This window comes from Mus musculus, chromosome 3, assembly GCF_000001635.26.
Source record: "Mus musculus strain C57BL/6J chromosome 3, GRCm38.p6 C57BL/6J".
Taxonomy (NCBI): Eukaryota; Metazoa; Chordata; class Mammalia; order Rodentia; family Muridae; genus Mus; species Mus musculus.
Genome location: NC_000069.6, coordinates 107,739,260 through 107,760,912, shown reverse-complemented (window position 1 = coordinate 107,760,912; position 21,653 = coordinate 107,739,260). Strand labels below are relative to the sequence as shown.

The following is a 21,653-nucleotide window of genomic DNA, read 5'->3' as shown; positions in this document are numbered from 1 at the left end:
AGAAACACCCAGCTAGTTGTCACAGGACCAAGTCCTTCCTCTCCTACCCAGGTAGCTGGATGCTCCCCACTTCTCCCTACAGCCAGGGGAGAGGATAGTATAGTAGTATAGTAGATTCTTTGAACAATGCATAGGAGGGAGCAAGCCAATCTGCAAACCTGCTGCCCTGGGTTCCATGAGGGACTTGAATGGAGCTGCAGCAGAGAGGCGTTGGTCCATCCCCATTCAAGTCCTGTTCAATGTACTCTGTCCGTTTCCTGCTCAGATTTGAGGATTTTCGGGCCTTGAGGGAAAGTCCCTAGGGGCCAGCATTAGACCGAGAACAATCACACGAGATTGACAAGAGTGGCGAGCACAGAAGGAAAGGCAGTGTCTTGTCCAGAGCTCGAGAAGGGCGGGGGAGGGCGGTGGAGCCCGGGTTACTTTGAGGAGGCTGCACAGCCACAGAGCGACGGGGAAGAGAGCTAGCGGGGACGACCAGGCGGCCCGCTTGGGGGAAGGGAGTCGGCGGCTCAGTGGGCCTCTGGGGTGTAGTATGTGTCAGTGCCTGTGAGTGTGTTTGTGTGTGTGTATGTCTGTGTGTGTCTGGCGGAGAGCCAGGGTGATTTCCCATAAACCACATGCCCCGCCAGCCCGCCCGCTTAAAAGGCTGTGCCGAGGGCTGGCCAGCGAAGCTCGGCCAGGGGAAAGTGAAAGTTTGCCTCGGTGCTCTCGGTGTCGCTGCGGCTCTCTGCATCCCAGGACAGCGGCGTGGCCCTCGACCGGGGCGCGGGCTCTTCAGCCACTAGCGAGCAAGGGAGCGAGCGAACCAGGGCGGCCAACACGCCGTGCCGGGACCCAGCTGCCCGTATGACCGCGCGGGGCGCCGCGGGGCGCTGCCCTTCTTCGGTAAGCTGCAACCGTGGCGCGCGGGGCCCGGGCCGGGCTGGGGCAGGAGCTCTGCAGCAAGCAGCAGGCGGCTCTGCGGGGCCACTTGGAGCGGACAGCCCCTTCTCGCCAGCTGCCCAGGCTTCTCGGCCCTGGGTTCTGGCTTCCTTACTGCTTCTAAGCTACGGCTGAGGCCCGCGGTATTTCAATAGCTGCTCCTGGGGCTGCAGCGCTTTGCGAGGTAAAGAGAAGGCTGCTCATCCCATTGCACGGAGGAGAACACTGAGCTACCCACAGGCTGGAGAGAGAGATGGGGGTCTGGGGGGGGGGGGTATCGCAGGGATTGGCACAGGCCCAATGTCTGCCAGAATGGTCAACCAGGTCTCCAGGTTCCGAGTGACACAAGATCCGAGTGTGGCATCATCCCCAGTAGATATCTTTCTTTGGTTGTTGCACATGTTTTAGGCCCCAGTTGGGAGTGGGCCTTCAGGGTAGGGAAAATTCAGGCTCACTCAGCTTTACACCAGGACCTGTGCTGAGCAACCTGTTGGCAGAGAGAGAGAGAGAGAGAGAGAGAGAGAGAGAGAGATGGGCATGCTGCTACTTGTTCAATGGATGTGTAGGAACTATTAGGGACTTGGGTGGCTCTTTGAGGGGAGCTGGACCCGAATCTTTTCTTGAAGAAAATGAGATGGGGCTATTCTAGACTCTGCGGCTGACTGAGGAAAGAAAGTGCAAGGAGAGTTCAGAGCTGCAGCTGATAATGGGCTGCTCAGAAGCTGTCTCCAGTAATGGCAGCAGATGATAGCATGGCTCTTACAGAGTGAAGGATGGTACTTTCAATCCACAGCAAGTGGGTTTGCTTCAGAAGAGAATGAGAGGGAAAACCTGGAGGGTAGGAACCGAACTTGTGATGGGCAGCGCGTTGCAGGTGTCTGGGAGGAGAGAAAAGTAGAACAGCAGAGAGAGGGGCTCAGTGAGAGGCAGAAGGTGGGGTTAGGAGGAGGGGAAGGGAGGAAGTTATCCCACATGCAACAAGCATAAAGAGAGAAGAGGGAAGAAAAGAAAGACTACAAGGAGACATAAGAGGAAAGAGAGGAGGCCGAGGTTCAGCCAGGCAGTCAGGCCGGGTCTCTGTCTGCAGACTGTACTGATTGGAAAATGGAACATGATGTCTTGAAGTGCTCAGAGACTGCCGCAGTTTCCAGGCTGCTCTCATAGTCAGAGGCTGAGGCAGTGGGTGGGAGGAAGAAGCAAGCCAGGAAGAGCCTGTCCAGCCAGATGCAGGCTAGAGTATTAACCCTTGGGTGTCCATCTGTATCCCTGTCTATGGCAGCATTGGGGTTACAGAGCCAGATCCAGGAGTGGCTGGTCATCTTTGAAGCCAGCAGCTGTGCATTATTTCTGTGCATGCTTGAAATGCCACCAAAAGCCAGGTAGCCCTGAAGTAATGTCTTTATCTTGCTATCTCCAAACATCAATGGCTTGAAATTCCTGGGTTGAGATATTTCTGAACATCTCCATTCCCGGGTCCTTTCCTTCATACCATACACACATGGACTGACAGGCTGAGTGATACCAGCCTGGGCCAGAGTCATCTTCTGCAGTCATTTCCTTTAACAGGTTCTGAGACTGGGGTTCAGGAGACCCGGGCTGCCACTCCCACTCAGGACTAACTTTCCAATTGCCCAACCATGCCCAATGCAGTTTATCAACCCATAGCTGGCTGCACCCTCTCCCCCACCTCTTTCTCCCTGTCTCTCTGTGTCTGTCACTCTGTGTCTCTGACTGTCTGTCTCTGACTGTCTGTCTCTGACTCTCTGTCTCTCTCTCTCTCTAAGGTCAGGCAAGGAACCTAACAGGTCCTGTGCGTAATGGCATTAGGCAACCCTGTGCCTTAACACCCATCAGCATCTTCCACCCTTTAAGGCCTCACTCTTCCCTCCGCATGGCCCAGCCAAAGCTGCCTTTCCTCCCTGGTACTCACTGGCAAGGCTTTGGGCTTTTAGATGTAACCCAGTGTTGTTATGGACTGTTTCATAGCCTCCCTGTGTTTTTCCAATGCGCTCCTATTTGCAACATTTGTCTCATCATCTGGACTATTGGGGCAGAGCCAGATCCAAGAAGGTGCCAGTCATCACTCCACCCTGCCAGCATTTCCCTGAATTGGGGGATATCAGCAGCCAGAATGCTCAGAATGGCAGCATCAGGCCAGGGAAAGAAAGCCCAAGAGTCCCTCTGCCCCAGGCTGGCATCTCCCGGGATACCCTATTGGAGCCCGAAGGGATGGAAGGATTTTAGAGTAGAGGAGGAGGAAGGAAGAAAGGAGAAAGGAAGGACCCAGTCAGGTGTCAGGAGCCAGACCTAGGACTCTAGGGATGAGCAGCTGCAGGGCCAGGTGGGTGCTGACGGAAAGGAGAGAACTTTCTTGCTGTGGCAAGAGTTTGCTGACTAGATGAAGGGCCTGATGGGTCTCAGATAAACAGATGCCAGCAGGGAAACACAGCATTGTCCTTGATTAGTCAGCTGGACTCCTCTTGAAATGCAAGTCCAAGGCTCTAGGAGGTCTCCCACTGGAGCTGAGTTCCCAGTGTTGCATCCTGGTATTTTCCCCTGTAGAACCAGACCTGTGTAACCAGGTGGGAAGGAAGGAATGAAGGAAGGAAGGAAGGTGCCAGGGGTAATGAGTGTTTCTGGCTTGCAATCTGAAAGCTAGTGACTGACCACAAGTTTGAAGGCAGCTTACAAGGTATCTATTTGTCTCAGTGTTAAAAGTTAAAAGGATAGAAAATCTTACCCTTGAGTCTCTCAGTCACTAAAACTTATACTGGTTGGCACACCACCAGTATTATCATTAGACATTCTCTGTAAGATGGAAAGGTGGCTCATCATTTAAAAACACTTGTTGCTCTTGCAGTGGATCCAGGTTCAAATCCCAGAATCTAGATGATGGTTCACAACCATTCATACCTCCAGGTCCAGGAGATTCCAAGAAGGAAGCACATAGAGTGTGTGCATGCAAGCAGGCAAAATATTCATAAACACAAAACAAAAACAGTAAGCCTTTTAAAATTGTCTTTTAAAGTACTCTGTATTGTTGAGCTGCTCTGGGTTAACCTCAGAAGAGTTCTTGGAGAAGATGGCATTTGGGCTATTACCAAGGGAAGAGTGAGGTGGTGCCCTGGCTGATAAGAATCTAATGGTGCTGCAGCATGGGAATGGGGCGTTGTTTCTTTGCCCTTAGTGGGACATGGGGGTAGCTAGGGAGAGGAAGTGCTGGAAAGACATGACTCCCTTCTGTTATAGACATGGCTGGGCTCCCGGCTGCTGCTGGTCTGTCTCCTCATGAGCAGGAGTATTGCCAAGGAGGTGTCAGAACACTGTAGCCACATGATTGGGAATGGACACCTGAAGGTCCTGCAGCAGTTGGTGAGTATGAGACCATGCCTTCTCCTCACTGAGGAAACTGAGGTAGCAAGCCAGAAGGCAGAGTCAAAGAGAGGCTTCCAGAAAACAGTCAAGTGGATAATGGCTCTCCTGGTACTTCTCTCATTGATCTTTTTAGGTCCTCCCAACCCCTTAGTCTGGGTCACCTGTAGTGACTAGGGTGGGCTTCTAACTGCTGCCTGGGTTAATGGTTGTCCAGGAATGTCCACTATGGATTCTAAACTGCTCCTTGACCCTGCTCTGACTCAGACAATGCCTCCTTTGGGAAGTCAGCCCAGTCTGCCTGCTGGGTCCAGATGGTTCATCCTGCTCCTGGATAGCCAGATCCCTGAGCGCCTGGCACCAGGGCCCCACCCAAATTTAGATGGGAGGCTCTAGCCTAACTCTGCGCCTTCTGCCTTCATTCCCCTGATCCTTGCCCCTGAGGTTGGAATGCCCTGCTCATCTGGGCCAGGAAGGAACCCAGGTCCCATTCTAATAGGCTTAATGCAATCTTCAACAATTCTAAATGTCATCTAGCCAGGCAGGATCCAGTTGTTGTCATGGTTCCTGCTCCTCTCACTAAAGAATTTATTCCACAAGCCCGGCAGGGTGGGGCACCAGTGGGTAAGGCCATGTGCAGAGCCTGAACTTGGGCCCCCGAGCTGACCTTCCCAATCTCCCTTCTTAACAGCACCCTATGCATGCAGCTTCCATGGCAGGCCCAAGGCCATGAGTGCTGTCGTGGTCTCTGCTCCAGGGAGAGGCAAGGGCTAGAGACCCAGACTCCCCAGAGCTCAGCCAGCCTCTCCCTGAGGCTTTTCATGATAGAGTGCTTACCACCTTCCAGAAAAGATTACATCCTATATTTTCCTAGAGATAATTCTTCCATATACAGACTAGATTGTGCAATTTCATAGGTCAAAGTAGAAGTGTCTGTTGTTGGCTTTTAAGTACTCTGGGTATTTGGAAGATACAGCTTTTCCCCAGCTGTGGCTCTGTCATTTTGGCATTGTTTTAGGGAGGTAAAATTAAAACATCATTCACCCCAAAACCTGGGTTCCCCATCCTGAAGCTGAGTGGACCTGTAGGTACTATGTAACCACTGGCCTGTTCTATCTCACAGATCGACAGTCAAATGGAGACTTCATGCCAGATTGCCTTTGAATTTGTAGACCAGGAACAGCTGGTGAGTAGCAAGTGTCTGTAAGGTGCTTAAGTGAATATTCACGGCCCGCTCTGTGTTGGCATGGAACAGTATGAAGGCAGCAGAAAACCTAGAGCAGACAGGATGAGGGTCCCTGGGTGCTCAAGTGTCAAGTTCCAGCTTGCAGGGCTGGGTAGGGTCCAGAGCTTAAGTCCTTCTGTTTCCTTACTTTGACCTGGTATAAATCAGGTACTTGCTAAATGCTAGGCACATTCCCCAATTAATCCTAACAATACAATTCTGAGGTCCACAAATATTGCTTGTTACCCATGCAGAGATTAAGGAGCATGCTTAGCCAAGTGATAGAGGCCTAATTTGAGCCCAGGAATGTTATACCTTGTAAAGTAAAAAATGTGCTTTATTTTTTAGATCACATCTTCTCCAATCCACTGGCCAGAGACAGGAAGGCAGTCTAGCCTGGCTTTCTACCCCACACCTAACTGACCAGCCACCCAATGCAGCCAATACTGCCTCTCTGCACCTTAGGGTGCTGTCCCTCTCTCCTCCCCAGTCCCTTGGAAATTTTCAGGGGCTTCTTGACTTCCCTGATTCTAGGGCACTCTCCATCTTACCACTAGGGGGAGCCCTCTGAAACCCCAAAGCCTTCACTTATTTCGCCTTACTTGTCAGGAGCCCCATGGCTCCAGGAGAAAGCACAGTCTAGTTCCAAGTCTGCAGTACCTACCACACCCTACGTTCATTTCCCTCCTCTGCTTCATTCTGCTCCCCAGCTTTTGCATCAGCTCTTTGTGATGTCTTTCCATCCTTTCCATGTGCCCCGCTGATCCCTGTGCTACACACCTCCCTATCTTCAAGCCTCAAGAGAACAGTCAGGCTACCCAGAATTCCTTCTATCTCTGAGCTCTCATGCACTAGACCCATGCATCTCTGTGAACATGCCATGGCCTGCATAGTCTCAGGGTTTCTTCCATCCATTCTATTGCTCCTTCACTTGCACCATGGCACCTATTTATTGGATCAGGCACTAGAGATACAGAGATAAAAGTAGTTTCTGTCTTTGAACCAACTACTGTATCCTTGGAGACAAAACCCAAGGCTACACTTTTGACAATGAGGTAGTCCTCCCTCAGTATTTTTATATTTTGGAGGTTTTGAGGGGGCCATATGGCAAAAAAAAAAAAGTGGAAGTAAGCTGAAAGGAGAGAGGAGAGAGAGAGAGAGAGAGAAAATGCTAAGGGGCAGCAAGGCTGAAACCCACCCTCCCCTGTGTCTCCTGAATAAAGCTGCATTGCAGAAAAGCTCTCTCCAACCAGAATCCACCTTTCCTTCACGCCAGCCCAACTCTCCATCATGGTTGATTTAAAGAAAGAAAACAAAACACAGGCCAAGGGTATCACCATCCTCATCACCAGGGTGGTGTGTCCCTTCCTCAGATTACAGGGTGACAGGCTACAGCCCTCTGTCTGCCTAGGGTGTGATCGTCTCATATAAAGCCTGGGTTTCCAGGCCACCATGGCCAGGTGCTAACCTCCTGGTTCCTGTATTCCAGGATGATCCTGTTTGCTACCTAAAGAAGGCCTTTTTTCTGGTACAAGACATAATAGATGAGACCATGCGCTTTAAAGACAACACCCCCAATGCTAACGCCACCGAGAGGCTCCAGGAACTCTCCAATAACCTGAACAGCTGCTTCACCAAGGACTATGAGGAGCAGAACAAGGTAGGGTGGATTCTGGGGCTGGAGCACCAGAGAAGGGCAGAGGGAGGCTACAGAGGTCCCACCCTGCCTCATATGCTCACCGAGCCTGAACCTTACTAACTTACTCCCTTGCCCATTCATTTCTTATGCCATCCGCCTTTATCAAGCATTCATTAGACAGAAGGCACAGTGCTGGACCCTGAGGATATCCTTGGAACAAGAAATTCCCCTTCCCACCCTTACAGGGCTTATAGCCAAGTGAGGTAGACAGCTGTTAAATGATGACACCTATAAATATGATCAGAAGGGCTCTTCATTCATTCAGTAAAACCTTACTGAGTGACCATCAAGGGATGTTCTGAACACCAGAAATGAGCTGTGATTTTAAAAAGGGGGGGGGCAAAAATCCCCACAATCATGACGAGAGGAGGGGTGCTGAGGCAGCTAAAATGAGCAAGTATGTGAATGGACAATGATGCTAACAGCATTGGAGAAGTGTAGAGCAGCAGGTGAGGGGCGCCCTGGGTGACAGTGAGAGGAACAGGAACCCGAGACTCTGAGTGTGCGGTGAGGAGCTAATGTAATGAGGATGCAGAGGGGAAGAGGCAAAGGCAGCTTCTAAGCAAGAAAACTTTAGCCGGCGCTCCAGCGTGAGGAAGAGCAGTAAGAGCCACAGACAGAGAAACAGAGTGGGGAGTGCTATGCTCAAGCCCTAGGGTAACCAGAAAGGTTTGCATTCAGAAATCCAAAGCGGCTCACCATGGCCCAGGCATGGGGTGTGGACAGGAGGAAGCAAAGTCAGGAAGCACTGCATTCATGCATGGTGTCAAAGAGGTGGGCTTTTTGTCTAAATTTGAAAGAAGCCACCATAAGCTAGTGAATGACACGATGTCATATATGATGGAAGACCATCTGGTGGTGAGGACGCTGTGGAGAGCAGGAATGAAGGGCAGGAGGCCAGCAGGAGGTTCAGCCAAGCTGGGCATGGTGGTGAGTTGAATCCGAGGGGAGCAGGGGAAATGGAGGTGAGTGGGTGTGATCCCTCCAGACAGACAGGACTCCATGCTTCCTGGCAGAAGGGGAAGGGTGAGTGAGGATGCTCTCATTTTGAGTCCCTGGAGTTCTCACTGATGTCAAAATAAGGATGACCTCAGGCAGAGTAGGTTTGAGAGAAGAGCTCATTTTGGTGTGAGGCACATCTGACAGCTGCAGGCGCGGCTCATGACTGTGAATGCTGGACATACAGATGCTGTTTGCAGAGCCACAGAACTGCACAGCCCTGCCCATCCTTCTCACCCTGGTGAGAAGAGAAGGGGATCCAGGATCCTGAATCCTGAATGCAATGCAGCCTGAGGTAGGAGGAAAACCTAGAGAGGGCAGGGCTTCCAAATGGAAGGAGCCAGAAGCTTTATCAAAGGAGGCTGAGAAGTCAATTAAGGTAGTGTCCATTGGTCTGTCTCACTTGGCAGCATGGAGATTGCTGTTGGAGGCAGGTGGGGAGAAAAGAAAGAGAGGAAACAGAGACCACAAAGTAGAGGAGCTTCGCTCCAAAGGGGACAGAGAAGCAGATGTTCTGGGGTGGCTTTCTGGTGGAGGAAAGGCTGGTTCTTTACCATGCAGAGATTCACCCGGAGAGCTTATTTAAAATGCAGAGTCCCAGCATCACTGCTACGGACTCTACTTTCCTGAGCTCATAGGTGAGCCTGGGAATCTGCATTTTGCGAAGCTGCCCCATCAGTGGTTGAGATAGAAGCCCCTCAGTCTTTCCTGGGCCGGTGACCATTCACTCAGTGCATGCTGTGGGGTGGCTCAGGGGAAAGACAGTGTAAGCCCAAGGAGCCAAGTCTAGTCACATGGCTCAGAAAAGGAGTATGAGCTCCGGAACCAGCAGGCTCCACACTGAGAAAGCTTGGGTGTCAGGTTCTAGGGGAGGATGCCTGGTTTCTTCTACAGCATATAAGGCAGGTTTGAGGGAAACAGCTTTATAAAGACACATGCAGGACAGAGCCAGCTGGCCTGACTTAACAGCTCCTGGGAAAGGCTGGCTGCTGTTGCTCTAACATCACAAACAAGGAGATGAATCCACAGAAAGCCGGTCTATTCTCACCTAGCTGCTGAGTGATGAATCCAAGCCCAGGTCATTTCATTCATTATTTGCCTAGTAAGTGTTTATGAGCCTGCTATGGGCGGGCCAGAGAGATGCAGTGATGTAATCAAGGGAGCTATAGTAGCCGTAGAAAACCTATTGTTCTTCCCAGAACAGCTCAACTTCAAGGGGGAAAGTTGGCATTCTGGAAATAAGCCGTAACACATATAGCTTGCTGTGAAAGGTGAGGTGGACCTAGGGCAGAACCCTGCAGCACTGCAGTATTTAGAAGGAACTCTCTGGCACAGAGCCTGAAGGAGCAGCTGGTGAGGAAGGAAGAACTCTGGAGAGCCTGGCTTCTCCGAGCTGCATGGGGTGTGAGTGTGAGCACCTGGGCCCAAGGCAGAGGAGAAAAACCACTCAACAGGCAGGCCAGGGAGTCCTCAGCTCTTCCTCCAAAATGTGGCACCAGCCAAAGACCTCATCTCCTCTGATCTCCCCAGGTCTGCTCTCTACACCGTACCAAGATGATTTTCCTAAAATACAGGTTTTATACCATGGTTTTAAACCTCCCCAGCAGGTTTTCAGTTTCCGGTTGGCTCTGTGAATTACAAGTTCCTGGCAGAGTCAACAAGTCCTTGGCCTTGGCAAAGCCCTTTCAGCTGCCACTTTCTTCCCACGTGGCAAAGCTGCACCCGCTCCAGCCTTCTTTCACTCTTTTGCTGACTCATGCTTTCCTGCCCCAGGGCCCTTGCATCCTCTATCATCTCTGGCCCCACTTCCTTCTCTTCCCTCGCTCATCTTTTAGCTGTTCCTTTGGAGATCTTCTCCCTGGGCCCTCATCTATCGCCCATTTGTTACACACCTTCTGATGGTTCAGGACACTCTCTTGAGAGTCACTGTGACTTGTAACAATGTGTCTGCTGGACTCAGTGCCCAGCTTGGCCAGGAACCACTTCTCTTTTGTTCATTGCATGATGCCCAGGTAAGTTACCATATATCTGGCACTTAAACGTGTGTTAGATGGATCTCTGACTAAATGACGCATCTCTCAACCTCAAGACTGATGCTGCTGCAAAGCAGAGAAGGAAGGAAACAAAAGGGGGAAAGGAAATGCCTGTGAGAAACCCCAAGAGAGTTTGACAAAAATACCAGTGAGAGGTAGCCCAATGTTCATGCTTACCAAAGGGGGCTCCACTCTCCTCCAGGCCTGTGTCCGAACTTTCCATGAGACTCCTCTCCAGCTGCTGGAGAAGATCAAGAACTTCTTTAATGAAACAAAGAATCTCCTTGAAAAGGACTGGAACATTTTTACCAAGAACTGCAACAACAGCTTTGCTAAGTGCTCTAGCCGAGGTAAGCACAGAAGGGGTCAGCTACAGGGAGGGTGTGTGCAAGGTGAGACGGGGCTAGGGGAATCCCAGAGGCAGCCTGGGTGCTAAGTGTGTTTCTGTGTTTTGTGTACTCGTGTGGCTTCATGTACCTTAAGGTCCTGGGCACATGTCTCTGCTGACATGTGTGTGCATGTACACTGACTTATGCCTGCATGTACTGTCTCACTGCCAAACTTCATGTGGCAGCATCAAGAAGGCCCCTGCTGGTAACTGTGATGGAAGTGAATGGGTAAGGGGACCTTTCTTAGAAAGCCATATAGGCATGGTGGCGTCCCCCGGGCTCTGCAGGCTGGCTGAATAAATGGGGGTTCCGGAAAGAGCAGGTGCTCCACCTGGCAATCAGGGTCCTTGCTCCAGGAGCTCTGCTGCAAAACACCAGGATAACCTGGCTCCAGAAGTCCCCAGGATGCCTTGGATGTTCCCTCAAGGGATAAGGCTGGATTTGAAGTCTGAACATCATTCAAACTCTCTCTACCTGTGCACTCTGAGTGTACTCGTCTCTGCATCCTGTGCCACGTGTGTCCTGCGTTCAGCCTCGCTCCCCAAGGCAGGGGCTGAGGTCCTGCAACCAGACAATAGCCACATCCAGCCTTAGTGCTTCAATTCCAAAACCCTGAACTTTGGCTGCTTTCCAGCCCTGCCTTGCCCTGCCTGTGGCAGTGGCTGAGGTGGTTCCACTCCTGGCTGTGCATGAAACCAGTGTCTTGGAGGCTTCTGAGTGTCTTGTGTTAATCCAGGAGCTATTGCTCAGCCCTGTGGCCTGGGTGCTGCTAACCCCTGGCTTGGCTTCTGGCCAGCTAGAGCCCCAGTACACTGTCCTGTGGTCTTCCTCACCTCAGTCCTTCTCTGTCTGTCTGTACCTTGCTTTTGGTTCCTAGTCCATATCCCCTGCGTATTGATCCCTCCTGCCTGAGTTCTGTGTCATGATCGTTTATTACTGTCCTGCCCTCTCCACCGCCCCAGGGCTGTGTTAGAAGAGGGACCCCCTTCCCATGCCCCAGGGCCATATGCCCCTCTTAGCCCCTCTGGGGGAGCTGTGCTGGAGGCTGGTGACTCTATCTCCTCCCCATCTTTCTCTCTCCCCCTCTCTGTGGTTCTTTCAGATGTGGTGACCAAGCCTGATTGCAACTGCCTGTACCCTAAAGCCACCCCTAGCAGTGACCCGGCCTCTGCCTCCCCTCACCAGCCCCCCGCCCCCTCCATGGCCCCTCTGGCTGGCTTGGCTTGGGATGATTCTCAGAGGACAGAGGGCAGCTCCCTCTTGCCCAGTGAGCTTCCCCTTCGCATAGAGGACCCAGGCAGTGCCAAGCAGCGACCACCCAGGAGTACCTGCCAGACCCTCGAGTCAACAGAGCAACCAAACCATGGGGACAGACTCACTGAGGACTCACAACCTCATCCTTCTGCGGGGGGGCCCGTCCCTGGGGTGGAAGACATTCTTGAATCTTCACTGGGCACTAACTGGGTCCTAGAAGAAGCTTCTGGAGAGGCTAGTGAGGGATTTTTGACCCAGGAAGCAAAGTTTTCCCCCTCCACGCCTGTAGGGGGCAGCATCCAGGCAGAGACTGACAGACCCAGGGCCCTCTCAGCATCTCCATTCCCTAAATCAACAGAGGACCAAAAGCCAGTGGATATAACAGACAGGCCGTTGACAGAGGTGAACCCTATGAGACCCATTGGCCAGACACAGAATAATACTCCTGAGAAGACTGATGGTACATCCACGCTGCGTGAAGACCACCAGGAGCCAGGCTCTCCCCATATTGCGACACCGAATCCCCAACGAGTCAGCAACTCAGCCACCCCCGTTGCTCAGTTACTGCTTCCCAAAAGCCACTCTTGGGGCATTGTGCTGCCCCTTGGGGAGCTTGAGGGCAAGAGAAGTACCAGGGATCGAAGGAGCCCCGCAGAGCTGGAAGGAGGATCAGCAAGTGAGGGGGCAGCCAGGCCTGTGGCCCGTTTTAATTCCATTCCTTTGACTGACACAGGCCATGTGGAGCAGCATGAGGGATCCTCTGACCCCCAGATCCCTGAGTCTGTCTTCCACCTGCTGGTGCCGGGCATCATCCTAGTCTTGCTGACTGTTGGGGGCCTCCTGTTCTACAAGTGGAAGTGGAGGGTAAGGAGGACCCCAAGAGAGGAAGACATCCTATGGGGCAGAACAAAGGCTGGGTAGGGTACAGGCTGGAGGCTAACCAGGTTCCAATACGTTATGCAGTTGCTGGAAGGTGGGGATGACAGCCCGAACGGTAGACGGTAGTGATGGAGTGTGGCTTCACACAGGAGCTGCCAGGTTTGGTGGTGTGCATTTAACCCTAGCAATCCAGAGGTACAGGCAGGCCTCTGATCTACTGGTCAACAAAGCAAGTTCTAGGCTAGCCGAAGCTACATAGATCCTGTCTGAGAAAGTAATTAATCAATTAATTAATGAGGTCTCCAGCCTCAAGATCATTAAGAAAGGATGAGTTCTAGGCTAGTCAGAGCTTCATAGAGAGATTCTGTCAAATAAATAAATATATAAATAAATAAATTTAAGAAGTTTCCAGACTCCTTGAGATTATTGAGAAAGGATGAGAACAGAATCCTGTAGAAAGGAGAATTCTTGGCTGGGAACTCAGGAGGCAGAGAGGCAGAGAGAGAGGCAGAGAGAGAGGCAGAGAGGCAGAGAGGCAGAGAGGCAGAGAAGCAGAAAGGCAGAGAGGCAGAGGCAGGTGGATCTCTGTGAGTTTGAGGTCAGCATGATCTACAGAGTACCAGGGCAGCCAGGGTTGTTATGCAAAGAAACCCTGTCTTGAAAAAAATGAGAGAGAGGGAGAGGGAGAAGGGATGGGAGAGGGAGAGGGAGAGAGGGAGAGAGAGGGGGGATATTCTTAAACAACCAAGTGGGAGAGGGAAGGAAAGGGGAAGAGCTTGAGGGAGCTCTGGGAGCTTGAGGGCCTATAGGTGGTATTCTACATGGGAGGGGACAGGAGAAGGCGCACCCATCCTCAGAGGCCCAGGAATCTCCCCCAGCTGTGCATGCTTTGGGGTAGTGGGAGGAATTCTAGCAAGTCTCTCAGTGATGCTCAGGGGCATGCCAGCGCCTCAGTGAGATAAATCTTTCTTGTTCTCAGAGCCATCGAGACCCTCAGACATTGGATTCTTCTGTGGGGCGACCAGAGGACAGGTGAGCAGTTGGAGTGGGGCTATAGGAATCACTGGATGTCTGTCTTGGGACCTGCTTCCCCTCAAGACTGAAAGAGAGGCTTCTCCCCCCTTGCCCTAAGGAGATAAAGCTGCAGAGCAGGGTGGGTACCAAGAAAGAAGGGCCCCTCTTCTTCCCATGACAGTGGAGCTTTCTCCTGATTTCTTCCTGGAGTTGGGCAGTTCTGGGTCTTCTAAATCTCACATAGATGGAATCCACGTGCAGGGTTGGGGGTAAGCTAGGAGGTCCCCTCAGTCCCATGCTCCTGCTGAAGTCTTATGTCAGCCCTGTGTTCTGCCTGCAGCTCCCTGACCCAGGATGAGGACAGACAGGTGGAACTGCCAGTATAGAAAGGATTCTATGGTAAGGTTCTGATTTTGATATCTCTCTATCCCTTAAAAAGAACTATCTCCAGGTACCCAGTCCTGTTGTAGAAACCACCTGATGCCCAAGAGGCCCACACATTTCAACTTCCTCTCCCCGTCCCACTCCCAAGCCCATACATTCATCATCACGTCTAGCTAGGCTCCTCTCTTCCAGGCCTCAGGTCTCCTCTTGCTCCTGAATCCCTGCCCTGGACCAGTTACTGCAACCTCTGCATTATGTTTCTATTCTTGCTGTTGCTACATCTGATCCCAAAGCAACCACATTCTTCCTCCTCTAATGAGGCTTTTTACAAGGTCTTTACCACCCTGGAGAATTTTCATTAGCCTTTGCATGGCCGCCAGCCCCCTTCAAATACGTGCATTTCCAGCTTGGTGCTGAGCCCTGACCTCCTCAGCATCCTCTTCTTGCCAAATTGTGCCTTATCTGGTCCTACTCCCAAGCCAAGGTTATTGCTGCCTCCCTGATTTAGGATCATTGTGCCATAGAAATTTAGTCTTAGGAGAGCTGTCGAGAGGTCATTTGGCCCAGTGTCCCAGCCTAAAAGGGTTACTCTGCATCCCCCACAGGGAGTCAGCCAGCTTCCTGCACACACACACACACACTCCCAGTTCCAGGCAAGTTCTCTGCATGCCAGTCTGCTCAACTGGGGTCACAACATTGGGGTCACAACACACAACACTGGGGGAGTTCCTTCCTTATGTAGGCAAAGCTGCCTTCCTTTCTTCCCTTCCCAGACCAATCCTCTCTCATCTTCTCATGAGGCCTGATATTTAAAGTCAGCTATTCATGTCACCTTTTAAAATTCTCTGTGTTAAGTGTGGCCAAGCCCCTCAAACATTCCTTATATGATATGGTTTTCAGACCCCTCACCATCCTGGACACACTCGTTTGTCAATGTCCCTCTGAAAATGTGGCGCCCAGCCCTGGACACAGTACTCCAGATGTTGTCTGACCAGCTCAGAGTACAGTGGGACGGTTGTCTTCCTTGATCTGGACAGTACTCTTCTACTCGTGCAGATTAAGATCACATTAGTTTTAACAGCTGCATCATATATTGTCATATGTTGAGCTTGTAGTCTATTAAAAACCCCAGTTCTATTTCCTGTGAACCTTTGTCCAGTAGACCGTCGCCATCCCATACTCCCATACTTGGACACAACCGTTTTAGCCAAAGTGTAGCTGGTGCTCACCTTTGTTAAAACTCCTTGTTGTTTTCTGCCCATCCCCTGAGCCTACTGAAAGTGTTTTAGTTCCTAATTTGGTCACTTTATAACTCCTGGTTGGGTCCCCTGCACATTAATGCGTGTCTTTTGTTGTCCTTGCCCACGCTATTGGTGGAGATGTGACCTGTATTCTTCCTCTACACCCACCCACACCAGCCTATCCAGAAGCCTTCCCTTCCTAAAATATTCCACATCCCTCTGGTTGATCTTTTAATTCATTCTGCTCTGTTGTATATGGCTGATGCTATATTAATCCACATACATTTGGATGTTGTTTTATGTATTTTAAATCATATTTTATGTATATATGTAAATTTTGAACTACTAAGAAGATTGTAAGCCCCTAGAGGGCAGGGACTATCTTCCTTTTTATTTTTTTTCCCCTTCACTTCATTAATTCTAGTACAGACAGTGCCCCCTCTATCCTTGTCAAAAACTTAGTAAATGGTGGTAGCTGTTTTCAGGTCTGAATCACCAACTAACCCCGGCCAGATTTCTCTAACTGACCAGCCTTCTGGCTGACCAATTAACTAGCCAACTAATCAACTCATCTTACCAGCTAGTTGGCTAACTGACTACTTGGCCAACTAGCTGGTAACTACTTAACTGACTAGTTCTTGATTGATGAGCTGATTGGCTAACTAGCTGGCAGAGTGCTTAGTTGATTTGCTGACTGACTGGATGGCAAACTAGCTGTGTGATCGGTTGAAGTTTCCAGTTATACCCCTTGCCACATGTAAGCAAACTGTCCCATGTGTAGGATGATGTGTCTAAGCCCCTTTCCCAAAGGAAATATCACAGATGCTCAGAGAGCCAGGGAGATTTATTTGAATTAAAGCAAGCAGCAACCCATATCTAGAATCCCGGGGACCCACTCAGCAGTAATGTGGGTGGAGACGGGTGAAATGAATTAGCTGGCTCACTGGAACAGCTACAAGGACACAGAGTCCCTCTGACCTGAATCAGAGAGCAAAGGTTGCTGGGGATTTGGGGGCTCAGTGCTGTGTCACCTTACCAAGGGCTACCAGGGTTCTTCCTCCCTGCCACCTGTATGACCTTGTCCTCGGCCCTGGTTTCTCTGTACCCAGTTGTCCTTCCCATGCCTCCTAACTCTCAGACCTGCCCAAGATTTTACGTTCCTCACCTAAGGATTTCAAGATTTCACTCAGTCAGCGCAGATCTAACCTGATCCCCATTCCAGGCTCAAGGAGCCTATGGGAACTGAATGTCTGTGTCCTGATTGACCAATACTCTGACAAGGAGATGAGTGGGGCACACAGAAGTGGGGACTAAGAAAAGGTCACCAAGTTGTAGAAAACTCAGGCCCTCGGCCCCAGGAAACTGGGAGTTGGGTTAGAGGCTAAGGTCATGCCCTCTGGGGCCTTCTTCCCGATGGGCCCTGCCAGAGCCTGTGGCCTGGTTGTACCAGTATGGCTCATGCCCAGTTTATAGTTTCTTCTTGTTTCCTATCCAAAGCATGGGAATAGGCTGGTGGCCAAAGGCTGTAGGTCTCATTTTCTTTCATACCCATCACAGGCTTGACCAGTGGGGCTATGGACATTACTGGGGAGGCGCCATACAGGGTCCAAAGTCAAACTGTTGGCTGAAGTCCAGGGGATTTCTGCTATGGAACAAAGAGTTCTGAGGATACTGGACAAGGGGACAAAGATGGGGGTGGGGTGGGGAGAGGGCAGGGCCCTGGCTCCCATGGATGACAAGAGGCAAGTCCCTCATCCCATCTGGGAGGAGGCTAGGCTGCTTGGGGTGAGCATGCCTGTTGACAGGGCAAGCCCTCCCTTTTCCTGGCATTGTCTCTACCCTCTGCCCCTCAAGCCTGAGTTCTTTCTATTCAAATGCCTTTGCCCAAGTGTCTTCTGTGCAGATACCCTCTAAGGGATGGTATGAGAGTTGGCAGAGATCACCTTAGGTCATTGGTCTAAGACTACTGAGATGGCCTTACCTGAGAACTAGCCTAGTAGGGGCATTCAAGAGCTTGTTCCCTGCTCCCATCTGCTAGAGCAATAGCCCTCTCTCTCTCTTGGCCTCGACCTCCTCCAGTCTTAGTCCCTCATTTTGTGGTCACTACTCCCCCAGGAGGAGAGGTAGGAGGTGAGGCCAGGCTATCCAAAGGCTTGGACTGCTGCCAGGCAAAGCTGCCTGGTCTCTCTGTGGTGTCTGGGGTCGCCTAGAGGGCCAGGAAAATGACCAGAGGAAGTCTTGCCTTAAGTCAGCCAACAACCCACAGGAATGTCACACCTCCCCCAACTATGTCCTTAGCGACCCTCCCCCACACTCCCCTGCTGACCAGCCTTCTTCCCTTCTTTCCCCTACAGCTGGGCACACAGGACTATCTCTTTATGGAAGGAGACATATGGGAACATCCACCACTACCCTCTCCTACCATCTTCCTGGGAATGTGGCCTACCACTACCAGAGCTCCTGCCTACCAAGACTGGATGAAAGAAGCAGCTTTGATGGGGTCTTTCCATCCTCACCCTTAGACTCTCAACCAAAGAGAAAGGGCTGGAGGATGCCCCCCACATACTGCCACTATTTATTGTGGGCCCTGGAGGCTCCCTGCATTGGAGGAAGGGCAGCTCAGCAGCTCAGGACCCTTTCCCTTAGGGGCTGCTTCCTCCCCTCAAAACCAGAACCTGGCAAGGGACTCACTAGCCTGGATGGCCCATGGGAGACCAGGACAGATGAGAAGGAGCAGAAGAGCCCTGTGCCCAGAAGACCCAACTGGTGCCAAGGAATCCCAGCATGGACAGGCAGGGACCTGTTTCCCAAGAAGAGAGCCTGATATTCAAAGGGTGGGACAGCATCTGCCCGACTTCCCGTAAAGGCATAAAGGCACGCAGCCCAAAAGACGGGAAGAGGAGGCCTTTGGCTGCTTGTGTTGACAGCTTAAAGGGGTCTACACCCTCAACTTGCTTAAGTGCCCTCTGCTGATAGCCAGGAAGGAGGGAGACCAGCCCTGCCCCTCAGGACCTGACCTGGCTCATGATGCCAAGAGGAAGACAGAGCTCTAGCCTCGTCTTCTCCTGCCCACAGCCCCTGCCAGAGTTCTTTTGCCCAGCAGAGGCACCCCTCATGAAGGAAGCCATTGCACTGTGAATACTGAACCTGCCTGCTGAACAGCCTGTCCCATCCATCCCTATGAGTGACCATCCGTCCGAATGTTCTCCCACTTCCTTCAGCCTCTCCTCGGCTTCTTGCACTGAGCTGGCCTCACGTGTTGACTGAGGGAGCCCCTGAGCCCCAACCTTCCCCTGCCTCAGCCTTTGATTGTCCAGGGTGAAGCTGTGGGAGAACCGCCTGGGCTACCAGTCAGAGCTGGTCTTTGGGCTGTGTTCCTTGCCCAGGTTTCTGCATCTTGCACTTTGACATTCCCAGGAGGGAAGTGACTAGTGGAAGGGAGAGAGGAAGGGGAGGCAGAGACAAAGGCCACAGGCAGAGCTATGAATGAGAATGGGTCTTGAAAATATGTGTGCACCCCTAAGCTTGAAATTGATCTCTATACTCTAGCCCCTCAGCCAGCCTCCTTCCTGTTGTCTGAAACCTGGAGCTAAGCAGGTTGTCCTGTCACAAGCTCTGGGGACTGAGCTCCATGCTCCAACCCCACCCTCTTCTGACCTTTGTTCTCCAGACCTGACCCAGGTAGGCAAGGGTACCCTCCCAGTCTCACCTACCATACTGTGCCATCTCTAGCCAAGCAAGCCAGGTTTAGAGAAGGGTCAAAAAAAAAAAAAAGGGTTGTTTACTTCCAACTTGTTCTGATGCCCTCTGTTTCCCAGGCCAGGCTTGTCTGTGGTGACCTGGGCATGGGTGACAGGGCTCTCATTTGCCCCTTGGTCTCTTTATGCTGCTGAGTCCCCCTTTCCTGCCCTCCCTGGCTACTGGGTCAATAATCTTTCAGGCCATGAATCTGGGAGGAGAGTGGTCTGTAAGCTCCATCAGCCCTGTCCTGAGACAGCAGGGGGGAAGGACACTGGAGACTTTCTTGTGGGGCTTACTTAGCCTTCTGGTTACAGACTATTTCCATGCTAGAAAATACATATTTTAAAATAGAAGGAAAAACACAGAAACAAAACAAAACAAGGCATTCTCTACCCCTCCACCTTAAACATATATTATTAAAGACAGAAGAGAAAATCCAACCCATTGCAAGAAGCTCTTTGTGGGTGCCTGGTTACATCGGAGCAGGGGAGCCTCAAATCCACCTTTGGAGCCGCCCCTGTGTGCATTAGGAACCCTTCTCTCCTCTGAGAAAGCTCAGAGGGAGCACTGCCTCACAAACTGTGAGACTGCGTTTTTTATACTTGGAAGTGGTGAATTATTTTATATAAGGTCATTTAAATATCTATTTAAAAAATAGGAAGCTGCTTTTATATTTAATAATAAAAGAAGTGCACAAGCTGCCACGTGTGAGTCATGGGAAAACTTGTTTTTGGGGCGTGGGCAACAACAGTAGGTGGGAGGGAGCCAGCTCAGAGATTTTTTTCAAGGTGCATGGAGAAAGCTTTCTCCCGATTCCAGTCTTGTTTCTAAAGCCTTCTGTACTATTGATGTCCAAAGGCATTCATCTGCATATCTGTTTAATAGGAAAAGGACAGAAAGCAGCCAAAACCTCAGGCCTGGCTGCTACCCCCACCACACCACCTCAAGCCCAACCCAGCCCAGCCTGGGAAAATGGCTGGTTGGGCTCTTTCCAAGGGCCCCAGGGGTCTGAAAGGAGGAATCCATCTCCAGGACCACAGATCCCTGCTGTCCAGGGGAGGGAGAGAGGGCAGGTCCATTAGGGTGCTGATGTATTTAGGTGCTAGTAGGCTGGAAAGTGAACAAGCCTAGTAAGGAGAGAAGCTGCGATTGCAGAGAGGTATTAGACCTGTTCGTTCTTCCTATTAGTAGAGGGAAACCAAAGATAGGGACTTCCCTGGGGAGATGTGTCAGAGTGGACCAGAGCAGGTAAAGGTCCTGGTAGGCACAAATACCCCCCAGCCCCCACCCCTGGCAAAACTTAGACAACAGGGGCTTTCCTGTTTCAGGCAATATAATGGACAAAGTTTTAGAAGAGAAGTGCCCAACCCTGACTTAATGTCGAATTATCTGGGTTGTTTCCAAAAATCCTGATATCTAAATCCTGCCCTACTACACAATCAGAATCTCAGGGTGAGGCTCAGGTACCAGGTGCCAGAATTATCAAGACACCTCAGTGATTTAAGTGTGAGCCTCTGGACACATGCTGGGCCATCAGGGCCTGACTGTTCTGCCAGCTAAGTGACAGAGCTGGAGTTCTACCCTAGGTGAACCATCTGATGTTGTGTAATAGAGATGTATGGCTGGTGGGCGGAGCTGATAGAATGCTGGAGGGTAAGATGCCCTCCATTACTGTTTCACAGGCAGAGTTAAGAACTCTAGCTTAGAGATCTGAGCAGCAGGGCTCAGCCAAACCTCTAAACCTCTATCCGGCCAGAGGCAGGAAAATGAATCAGAAGCAACTAGGAAGAAACCTGAGGTTAACCTCTTGCAGACCGTGGGCCTCTGCAAGAGGGTAGAGGGGACACTGGTGGGTGTCCCATGGCCCCTTATAGAAGGCCCTAAAGTTAGTAGAGGAGTGTAGTGACTTTGCAGCTCTGGAGGAAAGTCCCGATTTCCCAGGGCAGGCCCCTCTGTCAGTGAAGCACATTTGTTCCTTGGGTTTCCTTTTTAGTTTGTTGAGGGTAGCGGGTGACCAGACTCTGCTGTCCTGGATGCTGGAATTGCTGAGGGAGCAGAGTAGTTCATGCCAGCTCCTGAACATAGAGTGACTGGCTCTCTCCACCTCAGCTGCCACAGACCACAGAAAATCCCACAGGCCGATCCCCATGGCTCTGTTTAGAGTCCAGGCTCTCAGCACCATGCCTGGTAGTTGGAAGTCTGAGGAGGTTATGGATAACAGCCACTGCAGTACACTGAGTCCCAGGGACACAGGGCTGCAAGTGAAGAGTGGGCTCAGTGCCTTCTCAGGGAAGAAACAACAAAGACAAAGGACCCTGCAAAGCAAGGACAAATGTCATAATGCAAAGTCACCAGGGGGAGTGCAAGAAGAAACACCCTATGCTTTTGTCACCAAAGTGCAAGCATGTTCTCCAAAGAGAAGAAAAATCTGAAGATATCGCAAGGCCAGCAGGAAGGAGACATGAAAACTAGGATCTGGGCATGGTGATGCATGCCTGT

The 21,653-nt window shown here is 51.2% G+C and overlaps 1 protein-coding gene and 1 long non-coding RNA gene across 5 annotated transcripts in view; one reads left to right on the top strand and one right to left on the bottom strand.

The window, feature by feature from the left end:
* Positions 1-21,653, bottom strand: part of Gm40121 — a 116,727-nt gene that overhangs the window by 52,039 nt on the left and 43,035 nt on the right. The gene's annotated exons all lie outside the window — the stretch shown is intronic.
* Csf1 (colony stimulating factor 1 (macrophage)) lies at positions 444-19,865 on the top strand. Of its 3 annotated transcripts, none has more exons than NM_001113529.1 (9): positions 444-888; positions 4,174-4,296; positions 5,420-5,482; positions 7,011-7,181; positions 10,455-10,602; positions 12,629-12,759; positions 13,754-13,806; positions 14,129-14,187; positions 17,768-19,865. In NM_001113529.1, exons 1-8 carry the CDS (start codon positions 850-852, stop codon positions 14,172-14,174), a joined length of 774 nt encoding a protein of 257 aa, NP_001107001.1. In that variant the 5' UTR covers positions 444-849; the 3' UTR covers positions 14,175-14,187; positions 17,768-19,865. The 3 variants fall into 3 exon arrangements, with proteins under 3 accessions (NP_001107001.1, NP_031804.3, NP_001107002.1); NM_007778.4 differs by having other exon boundaries at positions 11,744-12,759; NM_001113530.1 differs by lacking the exon at positions 17,768-19,865 and adding an exon at positions 15,073-15,318 and having other exon boundaries at positions 11,744-12,759.

Coding starts and splice junctions, on each gene's coding strand:
- Csf1 (NM_007778.4), top strand. CDS start 850: ATGACCGCGCGGGGCGCCGCGGGGCGCTGCCCTTCTTCG. Junction 4,297..5,419: donor TGAAGGTCCTGCAGCAGTTG/GTGAGTATGAGA, acceptor TCTATCTCACAG/ATCGACAGTCAAATGGAGAC. Junction 12,760..13,753: donor TCTACAAGTGGAAGTGGAGG/GTAAGGAGGACC, acceptor TCTTGTTCTCAG/AGCCATCGAGACCCTCAGAC.